A 14,088-nucleotide genomic window follows, 5' to 3' on the forward strand; every position below is an offset into this window, starting at 1 on the left:
CTCACAGTGATGTTCCTTCACTTTCAGATCCAAATCTATTTTCCGAGCTTTCTCGGCCAGAATCGCTAAGGTCCAATTTACCCTGAGGTTTCTTTGTGAACACTCCTGTCTACATTCCGGGCAGGAGTTTATCTCCTTAGTTTCCCAACCCTGGGTGATACAAGAGCGACAGAAATTGTGTCCACAATCCAGCATTACAGGGTTGGTGAAGAAATCGAGACAACTGAGGCACATTGCTTCCTTTGTCCAACTCTCTTCGTGTTGGCTGGAAGACATCTTCAGATTCAGCAATTCCTGATTCAAACTGCTCTCAATTTCACTCTTGCTACCGAACACTCTTTTTTCTAAATACCCCATTATCCAATCTTGAGATTTTCACATTGAAGAAAGAAAGTCGAACAATTTAAAGGATAATGAAGGGGAAAAGCGGGAAGGCAGGGGCGCTGTGGTGTTGTCGCTGGACTATTAGTCAATAACCCAGGTAATGCTCTGGGTTTGTAATCAGCACGGTGGAACAGTGCTTAGCACTGCTGCCTCACAGCACCAGGAACACGGGCTTCCTGGCTTAGGTCACTGCCTGTAAGGAGTCCATGCATTCTCCCCATGTCTGTGTGGGTTTCCTCAGGATGCTCCAGTTTCCTCCCACAGTCTGAAAGAAGTGCCAACTAGATGCATTGGCTAAGCTAAATTCTCCCTCACTGTACCCGAACATACGCTGGAGTGTGGTGACAGGAGATTACATAAGAACATAAGAACATAAGAAATAGGAGCAGGAGTAGGCCATCTAGCCCTTCGAGCCTGCCCCGCCATTCAATAAGATCATGGCTGATCTGTTGTGGCTCAGTTCCACTTTCCCGCCCTCTCCCCATAACTCTTATCAAGAACCCATCAACCCGCTTCTTAAAAATATTTAGCGAGGCAGCCTCCACCACTTCAACGGGCAGAGAATTCCAGAGATTCACCACCCTTTGAGTGAAGAAGTTCCTCCTCAAAGTTCCTCCTCAACTCCGTTCTAAACCGCCTCCCCTTTATCTTGAGGCTGTGCCCCCTAGTCCTACTGTCTTTTTTGAGCGGGAAGAGTCTCTCCACCTCTATCCTATCCATCCCATTCATCATCTTATACGTCTCAATGAGATCTCCCCTCATTCTTCTAAACTCTAACGAGTACAAGCCTAGTTTATTCAGCCTCTCCTCATAGCTCAATCCCCTCAACTCCGGTATCAGCCTAGTAAACCTCCTCTGCACTCCCTCCAGGGCCAAAATATCCTTGCGCAGGTGCGGCGCCCAAAACTGCACACAGTACTCCAGCTGCGGCCTCACCAATGCCCTATACAGCTGCAGCAAGACCTCCCTACTTTTATATTCAATCCCCCTCGCTATGAAGGCCAGCATCCCATTTGCCTTCCTGACCACCTGCTGCACCTGCAAGCTGGGTTTTTGCGACTCATGCACAAGGACCCCGAGGTCCCTCTGCACCGTCGCCTGCTGCAGTTTTTCGCCACGTAAGTAATAGTCCTTCCTACCATTCGATTTTCTCAGTAACTTCAATACAGTGTTAATGAAAGCCTACTTGTGACACTAATAAATAAGTTTTAGAAAACAGCAGCGAGTTTAGACTGGAGGAAAGTGCAATGGAATCTCAATCCCGCCCATCTCCTGATTTCTCTATCCCTGTCTAAATCCCATGGAACAAACCGCCCCCCCATTCCCCCGGATTCATTTTCTTCAATTGCCTATGGGATGCGGGGGTCACTGGCTAGGCCAGTATTTATTGCCCATCTCTGAAAGTATTTCAGAGTCAACCACACTGCTGTGGGTCTGGAGTCACATGTAGGCCAGTCTAGGTAAGGACGGCAGATTTCCTTTCCTAAAGGACATTGGTGAACCAAATACATTTTAATGAAAATTGGCAATGATTTTGTGGTCATCGTTATGACTTTTTAAGTCCAGTTTTTTTTAAATTGCATTCAAATTTCACCATCTGGCTTTGTGGGATTCATCGAGTCCCCTGAACATTACTGGATTGCTAATCCAGGGACAATACCACCACTGCTTCCCACTCTTGTGAGTGGTGAGAATGAGGAACTCATCACATGGAGTGGTTGAGAGGTAGAGAGAGTTGATATATTGACTTGAATTACAAGATGACTTTATACTGCACAGAATGAGAAGCTTATTTTGTGTCTGTTTGAGAAAGTTGAGCTCATTTTTAGAAATAGAAAAAAACCACAAACGTATTCAAACTTTGTTTCAGTAATGTTGAGGTCTGTGTCTTAATGACTCAGACAGTGCTGCCCTTCCAGTCCCAATATCACAAGGGCAAGACTGGAGGATAGACCAATAGGAAATGGAAGGGAGTGAAATCACACCTTGTTGCGGTTGAACTTGAAGAAGAGTTTCTCCTTGCTAATCTAACAAGAAAACCACGGTGAAGTTTTGAGATGCATCAGCTTTATAAACAAACAGTTTTGTAAAGTTAGGAAAATATAGAGTAAAAGCAGTGGGGAGAAGAGGAGAGATCAATGTTGATTGGAAATAAATCTCTTGTTTTATTGCAGAGATATTGTGTAAAATATTTCACATATATGACAGTATTGAACATTGATTTTTATAGAATTGTAGAGTCATACAATGCAGAAGAAGCCATTCAGCCCATCAAGTCTGCACCGACACATTAGAAACATGTTAACACTCACCTAATCCCATTTACCAGCACTTGGATAGCCCTGAATGTTATGATGTGCCAAGCGCTCACCCAAGTACTTCTTAAAGGTGTGAGGCAACCCGCCTCTACCACCCTACCAGGCAGCACAGTCCAGACCATCACCACCCTCCACGTAAAAAGGTTTTTCCTCACATCCCCCCTAAACCTCCTGCCCTTTACCTTGAACCTATGTCCCCTCATGGCTGACCCTTCAAATAAGGGAAACAGCTGATCCTTATCCACTCTGTCCATGTCCCTCAAAATCTTAAAGTTAAAGTTTATTTATTAGTGTCACAAGTAGGCTTACATTAACACTGCAATGAAGTTACTGTGAAAATCCCCTAGTTGCCACAATCCAACACACTTGTTTGGGAACACTGAGGGGGAATTTAACATGACCAATACACCTAATCAGCATGTCTTTCGGACTGTGGAGGAAACCCATGCAGACACAGGGAGAACATGCAGACTCCACACAGACAGGGACCCAAACCAAGAACTGAACCTGGGTCCTTGGTGCTGTGAGGCAGCAGTGCTAACCACTGTGGTAATCTTGTACGCCTTGGTTTTATTGTTACTGTCTGGGCGTTAAAACAGTTCCTGTGTCGAGCACAGAAAGAACAGTCTGGCCAGGGAGGATGTGGGTAGCCCCTATGCAGCCCAGCTGTGATTTTCATTTCAACACATGGAAAATCTGGGAAGTTTCTTTCATTTGTGACAATCTTCCTACATAACGGCAGTTCCTACACCTTGTGAGTAATTCATTGTGGGTGCAGTAAGTTTCTGAGATATGTTGAATTTCACTGCTGCAGGAAAGATTTTGCCATTAAAAATGACCCAAGAAGTGGGGACTTCGATCTTTAAAGGTGAGTTGGTTCGCTGAATAGTATGGATTCCTTCTGTTTTGTATCAGATTGGGATTATTATGTGTTACTAAACTATGGTCTGATTAAATCCAGATTCACAAATTCAATACACTCAAACTCATTCATTAATGAGATGTTCCCTGACTGCTCCCTAGACTGGGTACAAATACGAGAGGACATGATTTAAGGGTGAGGGGGGAGAGGTATAATTTGGATGTGAGAGGAAGGTTCTTTACGCAGAGAGTTGTGGGAGTATGGAACGCGCTACCGAGTAGGGTGGTGGAGGCAGGAACGTTGGACTCATATAAGGTTCAGTTAGATAGACACATGAGTGAAACGAGGATGGAGGGTTATGGTAGGCGCTATTAAATAAGGTTAGAACCTCGGGAGACACCGGAAAAGCAGACTTGTGAGATTAACGTTTTTGTCTTTTTATTCCGCAGGTGGAGGTCCACCTCGTTGTCAAACGAGGGGCATGCACACGGTGGGTCGTGCGTGGGCTGCTCTTGGAGGTTCCGGGAGTGGCCTAGTACTTCGTGTCGGTGTGTGTGCTTGATCCTGGATCGATAGACGGGCACCGCAACAGCTCAGTGACTAGCACTGCTAGCTGTGCAGATACATGGATTTGGGCCTGTGTCTGTGGGAGTTTGTGCATTCTCCCTGTGGTTGCGTGGGTTTCCTCCGGGTGCTCCGGTTTCCTCCCACACCCCAAAGATGTGCTCTTAGGCTGATTGGTTTTACCAAATTGACACTATTCTCCCCTGAATCTGGCTAAGTTAGGGGTTCCATTTGTAGACACGCAGGGTAGAATAGGTGTAGGGTGATGCGGCGGCGCGGGCTCATTGGGCCGAAGGGCCTGTTTCCCGTGCTGGGTTGTTCTTTGTTCTTTGTATTAGTGAGAAAGATTATCTGGAGAATGTCACGTTAATATTCACCGTTTTCTGGGAAGGATTTACGAATTAAGATTAATTAAGAATGCTCCAGAAAATGTCAATATACCAGAGGAGGAAATGTTGGGTATCCTAAATTGCATCAAGGCAGATAAATATCTAGACCTTAACAGATATCTTCACATCCTTTTGACCACAGGCAAGGTTTCAGAGGACTGGGGAATAGTCGATGTCATTGTTCCCTTGATTAAGAAAGGAAGCAGGAATAATCCAGCAAATATTGGGCCGGTGAACCTGATGTCTGTGGTGGGGAACATTTTGGAGAATATACTGAGGGACAGGATATATGTGCACATTTGGAAGAAACTGGACTAGATAGTGACAAGCTGCATTGTTTTGTATGGGGAAGGTCGTGTCTCACCAACTTGATTGAATTTTTTGAATAGGTGACAAAGATGATTGATGAGGGAAGGGCTGTGGATGTAGTTTATATGGACACTAGAAAGGCATTTGACAAGGTCCCACGTGGCAGACTAGTACAAAACCTAAATTCATACGGGATTTGGCATGGATTAGCTAGATGTATATAGAACTGGCTTGGACGTAGATGACAGAAAGTAGCAGTGGAAAGATTTTTTTCAGAATGGAAATCTTTAGCTAATAGTGTTCTGCAGGAATCAATGCTGGGACCTCTATTGTTTGCAGTATATTTAAATAATCTGGAGGAAAATGTGGGTGGTCTGATTAGTAGGTTTGCGGATGACATAAAGATTGGTGGAGTTGCTGATAGTGCTGGGGATTGTCAGAGAATACACCAGGATATAGATAGATTGGAGACCTGGGCACAGAAATGGCAGATGGTGTTTAATCCAGACAAATGCAAGGTAATGTATTTTGGAGAAGTAAATTTAGGTGGTAATTATACTGTAAATGGCAGAACGTTTAGGAACATTAACACGCAAAGGGGTCTGGGTGTGCAGGTCCACAGTTCTCTAAAAGTAGCAACACAGACAGCCAAGATGATTAAGAAGACATAAGAACATAAGAAATAGGAGCAGGAGTAGGCCATCTGGCCCTTCGAGCCTGCCCCGCCATTCAATAAGATCATGGCTGATCTGTCATGGCGCAGTTCCACCTTCCCGCCCTCTCCCCATAACCCTTAATCCCCTCTCTTATCAAAAACCCATCAACCCGCTTCTTGAAAATATTTAGCGAGGCAGCCTCCACCACTTCAACGGGCAGAGAATTCCAGAGATTCACCACCCTTTGAGTGAAGAAGTTCCTCCTCAACACCGTTCTAAAACGCCCCCCCTTTATCTTGAGGCTGTGCCCCCTAGTCCTACTGTCTTTTTTGAGCGGGAAGAGTCTCTCCACCTCTATCCTATCCATCCCATTCATCATCTTATACATCACAATGAGATCTCCCCTCATTCTTCTAAACTCCAACGAGTACAAGCCTAGTTTATTCAGCCTCTCCTCATAGATCAACCCCCTCAACTCCAGTATCAGCCTAGTAAACCTCCTCTGCACTCCCTCCAAGGCCAAAATATCTTTGCGCAGGTGCGGCGCCCAAAACTGCACACAGTACTCCAGCTGCGGCCTCACCAATGCCCTATACAGCTGCAGCAAGACCTCCCTACTTTTATATTCAATCCCCCTCGCTATGAAGGCCAGCATCCCATTCGCCTTCCTGACCACCTGCTGCACCTGCAAGCTGGGTTTTTGCGACTCATGCACAAGGACCCCGAGGTCCCTCTGCACCGTCGCCTGCTGCAGTTTTTCGCCACGTAAGTAATAGTCCTTCCTACCATTCTTCCTACCAAAGTGGACCACCTCACACTTGCCAACATTAAATTCCATTTGCCATTTCCTGGCCCATTCGCCCAGCCTATCTAGATCCTTCTGCAGACTCTCCACACCCTCCGCACAATTTGCCGTTCCCCCAATCTTGGTGTCATCCGCAAATTTCGACACCCTACACTCGGTTCCCTCCTCCAGATCATCTATATAAATGGTAAAAAGCTGAGGCCCCAGCACCGACCCCTGGGGCACTCCACTAGTCACCATCCGCCAATCCGAATAGCACCCATTGACCCCCACTCTCTGCCTCCTATTTGACAACCACTCCGCTATCCATGCTAACACCCTACCCCCAACTCCAAGTCCCCTGACCTTCTGCAATAACCTCTTATGAGGTACTTTGTCAAACGCCTTCTGAAAATCCAGGAAGACCACATCCACCGGCTCTCCTCTATCCACCGCCCTAGATACAGCCTCATAGAACTCCAGTAAATTTGTCAGACACAACTTCCCTTTAATGAAACCGTGCTGCGTCTGCTCTATCAAGCAATTCCCTTCAAGATGCCTCGCAATTTCCTCCTTAATGACAGATTCTAACATTTTACCTACCACAGACGTTAAACTAACCGGCCTATAATTCCCCGCCTTTTGCCTGGCACCCTTCTTAAACAACGGCGTAACATTAGCCATTTTCCAATCTTCCGGCACTTCCCCGGAATCCAGCGACGTCTGGAAAATAACCACCAAGGCATCCACTATCACCTCCGCCATTTCTTTCAGAACCCTCGGATGCATTCCATCCGGTCCTGGGGACTTGTCCACAATCAGCCCCTCCAGTCTGTCGAGCACCGCCTCTCTAGTAACAGTAATGTCATTAAGACCCTCCAGTCCTACCACCTTTCCATCGCTAACACCCGGCAAATTATTCACGTCCTCCTCTGTGAAGACTGAAACAAAAAAGTTATTCAATACCTTAGCCATATCCCATCCCCGCATACAGCATTCTTGCCTTCATCCACTGGGGCATTGCATACAAAAGTTGGGAAATAGCCTTTATAGCCTTAGCTATAAGGAGAGGCTGGATAAACTCAATTTGTTCTCACTGGAAAGATGGAGGTTGAGGGGTGACCTGATAGAGATTTAAAAAATTATGAGGGGCATGGACAGAGTGGATAATCAGGTGCACTTTCTTAGGGTAGAAAAGTCAAGTACTAGGGGATATTAGTTTATGGTGCATGGGGAAAAGTTTAAAGGCAAGTTTTTTACATAAAGCCTGCCAAATGTCTGGAATCCGCTACCTGGGGAGGTGGTGAGAGCAGGTGCGATAACAGCATTTAAGGGGCAACTAAAATATTACACGATTAGGATGGGAATGGAAGGATACGGACTCCATAAGTGCATATTTAGGCGGGCATCATGATCAGCGCAGCTTGGAGGGCCAAAGGGCTGATCCCATCCTTTGTTCTTTGTAAATCATGTTGCAGCTATATAAAACATTGGTTAGGCCGCATTTGGAGTTTTGTGCGCAGTTCTGGTCACCACACTACCAGAAGGACGTGGAAGCTTCGGAGAGAGTGCAAAGAAGGTTCATCAGGCTGTTGCCTGCTCTCGAGGGTGTTGGTTATGAGAAGAGGTTGAACAAACCAAGATTGTTTTCTCCGGAAATACGGAGGCTGAGGGGAGATCTAATAGAGGTCTACAAAATTATGAGAGGCATAGACAGGATGGAAAGTCAGAGATATTTTTTCCAAGGTGGAAGGGGCACAGGTTCAAGGTGAGGGGGAAGTTTAAGGGAGATGTGCAGGGGAAGTTTTTCACGCAGAAAGTGCTGCCAGAGGAGGTAGTGGAAGTAGGTACTTCAGCAACATTTTGGGAGACATCTGGATGGGTAAATGAACAGGGAGGAAATAGAGGGATATGGCCAGAGTAAGGGCAGAAGTTTTTTTTTCAGTTTAGCTAGGACAGCATGGTGGGTGCAGGCTTGGAGGGCCGAACGGCCTGTTCCTGTGCTGTACTTTTCTTTGTTCTAAGTACTTGGCAAGAGATTAAGATCTGGAAAGTGCTACTTGAGAGTTTAACAGAGACAGGCTCAATCCATTCAAAAAGAATTTAATTCTGTTGTATAAAGAAAAAAATGCCTTCCGTGCCCGTTGGGCACCGCAGGGGCTGAGGTGCCTTATACACCCCGATAATCACATTTTGATTTGACGTGTTTTAAGTTTCCTTTGTACCTTTTGTTTCTGTTCGGGCCGTTCCCCCTCCTTTTGGGGAGCTGCCCCCTTTTTCTTCGTCCGAACGTAATTTAAGTTTGTTTATTTGTTTGACCCGCCCAAAAGACCCACCGGAGGGAGGGAGGGAGGGAATAATATTGGAAGAGCTAGCCCAGAAACAACGTGCGTAATGATCTCCTGCAGTGGTACCAATGAGATTTGCACCTTATGAACGCATTTCCTGAGTCTTAGGCAATCCGTTTTTAAAGCAGTGAAGTTACACGGCGGGACTGAAACGGGCAAACAACGTTTTGTGGGAGATGGAAAGTAACGTGTTGTCCCAGTGAAGCTTGTCTTGGATTTTGCGGGAAGCTAGATGAATTATCGATTCACTCTTTACTTTCTGCCCTTCATCCTTCTGCCGTTGCAGGATCTCGGCGTCGTCAGCCCCCGCTCTGTCGGTGAAACAGGTACTTTACTGACTGGGGGTGGGGACGAAGTTAACATTGGGGTAGAGTCTGCGGGGTGGGCGGGGGAGGGTGGTGAATGTGAGCCAAGCCAGGGGTCTTGAATGCAGAGAGAGATCAGGACAGGGAGCGTTCTCTTGTGAGTTTCGATGCTCAGTTGCCTTTAACTAAGGGCTTTAAACTTTCCATCCGGTCACCTGATTCAGTGTCATTGAGCGTAGTTATTGTTGCAAACACATGGAGCGGATCACACCCAGCTACACCTGAGCTAGGGCAGACTTGCACCGACTATATTTGCCCTCCCCTTTCCTCAATGCTAAGTTATCAGCCTGCTCATCTGCATGAGCAGAAATTTCTTCCAGCTAAATATAGGGGAGAGGGGTATCAGTCTTCGATCCCAGTTACTGACAGATCTCTCCCTGATAATAGTCTGGAGCTAAACTAGACTGTGTGCAGTCTTGGTGTAACATTTGGCTGTGAAGAGAGTTTATCAGCACCATCATTGAAGCTGTCTATCTCCATCTCCACAAATATCGCCGGATTCGACTCCTGTCTCTACTGCTGAAGCTTAAAGTTTATTTATTATTGTTACAAGTAGGCTCACATGGCAAACAACCTACCCATCATTTCCCAGGATCGGATCAGTGTGAGGTTTGCGGGTTTTACCAAATCATTCAAAAAGATTTGATAATGTATTGTTTATAGTATAGTGGTTAGCACTGCTGACTCAACAGCAACAGTCTGTGTCACTGGCCTGTGTGGAGTCTGCACGTTCTCCCCCGTGTTTGCGTGGGTTTCCTTCGGATGCTCCGGTTTCCTTCCACAGCCTAGTGTGGGTTTGGTGCATCCGCTATGCTAAAGTTCTCCCTCAGTGTACCTGAACAGGTGCTGGAGTATGGCGACTGTGGAATTTTCACAGTAAATTCATTGCGGTGTTAATGTAAGCCAACTTGAGATTAATACATAATTTTTTAAAAATTAACACTGCAACTAAATTACTGTGAACATCCCCTAGTCGCCACACTCTGGTGTCTGTTCAGGTAGAGTGAAGGAGAATTTGGCATGACCAATGCACCTAACTGGCATGTCTTTCAGACTGTGGGAGGAAACCACAGCAGCTGGAGGAAACCAATGCACACATGGGGAGAACGTGCAGACTCTGCACAAGACAGTGACCCAAGTCAGGAATGGAATCCTGGTCCTGTGAAACAGCATTGCTAGCCATTGTACTACAATGCCACCTTAGGTGGTTTATGGTTTAGAGAGGTGGTGAATCGCGAGAGTGGAGTGGATTGTTGTTCAGGAGATGAACTGGGTGCTGGTGAGAGGTTGACCGGGTTGAATGTTCAAGGGGTGTTGGGACATGAGTGATGAAAACAGACATGCTTTGCTTTGGGATGAGTTTAGGGAGTTTTCAGAATGAGAGAAAGATGTTGACCAGGGTTAGGGGAAGGTGATGAAAACTTAAGTACTGTGTATTTGTGTAGTGTGTGTGTATTGCACATGTGTGTGAGTGGTGGATGTGTGACATGCATGTGTGCATGGCATGTTGTCTGTCCAAGATTTCATTAATGATAAGAACATAAGAACATAAACAGGAGCAGGAGTAGGCCACCTAGCCCTTCGAGCCTGCCCCGCCATTCAATAAGATCATGGCTGATCTGTCGTGGCTCAGTTCCACATTCCCTCCCTCTCCCCATAACCCTTAATCCCCTCTCTTATCAAAAACCCATCAACCCGCGTCTTAAAAATATTTAGCGAGGTAGCCTCCACCACTTCAACGGGCAGAGAATTCCAGAGATTCACCACCCTTGGAGTGAAGAAGTACCTCCTCAACTCTGCTCTAAACCGCACCCCCCCCCTTTATCTTGAGGCTGTGCCCCCTAGTCCTACTATCCTTTCTGAGCGGGAAGAGTCTCTCCACCTCTATCCTATCCATCCCATTCATCATCTTATACGTCTCAATGAGATCTCCCCTCATTCTTCTAAACTCTAACGAGTACAAGCTTAGTTTATTCAGCCTCTCCTCATAGCTCAACCCCCTCAACTCCGGCATCAGCCTAGTAAACCTCCTCTGCACTCCCTCCAAGGCCAAAATATCCTTGCGTAAGTACGGCGCCCAAAACTGCACACAGTACTCCAGCTGCGGCCTCACCAATGCCCTATACAGCCGCAGCAAGACCTCCCTACTTTTATATTCAATCCCCCTCGCTATGAAGGCCAGCATCCCATTCACCTTCCTGACCACCTGCTGCACCTGCAGGCTGGGTTTTTGCGACTCATGCACAAGGACCCCGAGGTCCCTCTGCACCGTCGCCTGCTGCAGTTTTTCTCCACGTAAGTAATAATCCTTCCTACCAAAGTGGACCACCTCGCACTTGCTGGACTAGCCATTCAAAGGCAGGTCTGAGGTTAGAAATCCTGCGGCGAGTAACTCATCTCCTGACTCTCCAAAGCCTGTCCACCATCTACAAGGCACAAGTCTTGTGTTGGATGAATGAGTACAGCTCCAACAACATTCAAGGAACTCAGCACCAGCCAAGAAAAGCAGCCTGCTTGATTGGCAGCCCATCCATAAACATTCACTCCCTTTACTACCAACGCAGTGTGTACCATCTCAGTTTAAGTTTATTAATTTATGTGACAAGTAGGCTGCAGGAAAGTTACTGTGAAAATCCCCTAGTCATCATACTCTGGCTGTTTAAGTACACCGAGGGAGAATTTAGCACAGCCAACACATCTAATCAGCACGTCTTTTGAACTGTGGGAGGAAACCAAAGCACCTGGAGGAAACCCATGCAAACATGGGGACAATGCGCAGACTCTGCACCCAAGCTGGGAATCGAAATTGGGTCCCTCGTGCTGTGAGGCAGCAGTGCTAACCACTGTGCCACCCACCTACAACATACACTTCAGGAACTCAGCAAGATTTCTTAGATAGAATCTTCTAAACCCATATTCCTTCCCTCAGTCAAAATCCTGAAACTCCCTCCCTAATAGCACTATGGGTGTACCTACACCAAATGGACTGCATCAGTGCAAGAAGGCCATAGACCACCACCTTCTCAGGGAAATTAGAGATGGGCAATAAATACTGGCCTAGTCAGTATTGTCCACATCCCATTACTGAATTAAGTAAATCATAATGACTTGTTGCTTAAACTTCAGCAAGTTATAAACCAACATATGATGTAATTGATATCTCTGCATAACTTCAGACAATGATTAGATTGTGAATGTTTAATTACTATATCTTGTTCCAGTTTGCTTAATCACATTTAACAACCGCAGTGGTTTCACTTCTAACAATCGCCTTTTGAAATTTTCCACAACAAATTGTCATTCTTTGCAATGCAGCCTTGGCAATAAAAGAGAAATAACATAAAAAGTTAATAAAAACATCATTAAAAATTTATTGAACAATGTATGGGTCTTCTTCCAATGTCCTTTCCTCAACAACTTGTATCTGTGCAGCAATTTAATGTGGCAGAACTTCACAAGTTGTTTCCTCTGATTATTATCTTAACAGTAAGCTGTAACCAGAGATATTGTAACAAAGAAACTAGAAGCAGGAGTAGGCCATTCAGCCCCTCAAGCCTGCTCTGCCATTAATTTTGATCATAGCTGATCATCAAATTCAATTATCCTGATCCCCGCTTCCCCCATATCCCTTGATCTCCTTAGCCCAAGAGCTATATCTAATTTCTTCTTGAAATCACACAATATTTTGGCCCCAATGACTTTCTGTGGCAGTGAATTCCACACATTCACCACCCTCTGGGTGAAGAAATTTCTTCTCACCTCAGTTCTATGATGTTTGCCCGTTATCCTCAAAAAATGACCCCCTAGTTCTGGACTATTGAAATAAAGTTGGTGAATTTATGGAGATGGGGTTTACATGCTTTCTTAAAAGAGATGGCGAGGTTTGTGAAGAATGTCCAAAGCTAGCCAACCTCCTGTGAGCAATGGTATCCAACGTGCAATGGGAAAAATTGGGGATCAACCCATTTCCACAGTAACCAAACTGGAAAGTCATACCCATTGAATAAAGCACCCCAACAGGAAGTTAGGAGTGCTACCAACACCTCCCAAGGATCTACAATTAATGCATCTCACTCCATCAATGTAGAAATTTGAATCCTGAATGAGGTAACACCTAACCTAACAAACTTTTGGTTCGTGGTTGTGGTCATGTGGAGGTTAAATGCTCTATGAATCTTTCTGCCATCAGTCAGTGTAATTTGGATGTTAATAGGAGAATGTGCAAACACCATGCAGGCTGTCGCCCAAGGCCAAGAATTGAACCTGGGTTTCTTATCATTAGAGTGAGGGTGTCAATTGAAAATAACCCAGCAGCAAAGGGTGATATTGTCACAGGACTAGTAATCCAGAGAACCAGAGTCAAATTCTGGGGACCTGGGTTCAAATCCTACCATTGTAGATGGTGGAATTTGAATTCAATGCAAATCTAGAATTAAATGTCTAATGATGACCATGGACCAATGTTGTAAACCTGGAATGCCCTTTAGAAAAGGAAATCTACCATCCTCTTCCGGCCTGGCCTGGCCTTTGGCATAGTGATCAGCGTCACTGCTTCACAGTGCCAGAGACCTGGATTCAATTCCGGCCTTGGGTCACTGTATGTGTGGGGTTTGCACATTTTCCTCGTGTCTGCATGGGTTTCCTCCCACAATGCAGAGATGTCAGCACAGTGATTAGCACTGCTGCCTCACAGCGCCAGGAACCGAGGTTCAATTCCGATCTCAGGTCAATGGCTGTGTGGAATTTGCACGTTCTCCCTGTGTCTCTGTGGGTTTCCTCCAGGTGCTCCAGTTTCCTCCCACAGTCCAAAGATGTGCGGGTTAGATTGATTGGTCATGCTAAATTGCCTCTTCTTGTCCCAAGATTTGTAAATTATGGGGGTTAGCCGGGTAAAATGTATGGAGTTATGGGGTTAGGGGCTGGGTGATTGTAGTTGGTGCAAGCTCAATGGGCTGAATGGCCTTCTCCTGAACCGTCAGGATTCTATGATTCGAAGTTTCATGATGTGGAGATGCCGGCGTTGGACTGGGGTAAACAGTGTAAGAAGTCTCACGACACCAGGTTAAAGTCCAACAGGTTTATTTGTAGCAAACGCCACTAGCTTTCGGA

The 14,088-nt window shown here is 45.8% G+C and overlaps 1 protein-coding gene across 1 annotated transcript in view; it reads left to right on the top strand.

Annotated features, from left to right (window-relative positions):
* Positions 1–8,745: 8,745 nt before the first annotated feature.
* LOC145348168 (uncharacterized) overlaps positions 8,746–14,088 on the top strand; it is a 42,583-nt gene continuing 37,240 nt past the window's right edge. Inside the window, exon 1 of the mRNA XM_080196362.1 lies at positions 8,746–8,940. Within this exon, the coding sequence (XP_080052488.1) occupies positions 8,847–8,940 (94 nt within the window). The 5' untranslated portion in view covers positions 8,746–8,846. The remainder of the gene's footprint in view (positions 8,941–14,088) is intronic.

Source organism: Carcharhinus amblyrhynchos, chromosome 9, assembly GCF_965287045.1.
Source record: "Carcharhinus amblyrhynchos chromosome 9, sCarAmb.v2.hapA, whole genome shotgun sequence".
Taxonomy (NCBI): Eukaryota; Metazoa; Chordata; class Chondrichthyes; order Carcharhiniformes; family Carcharhinidae; genus Carcharhinus; species Carcharhinus amblyrhynchos.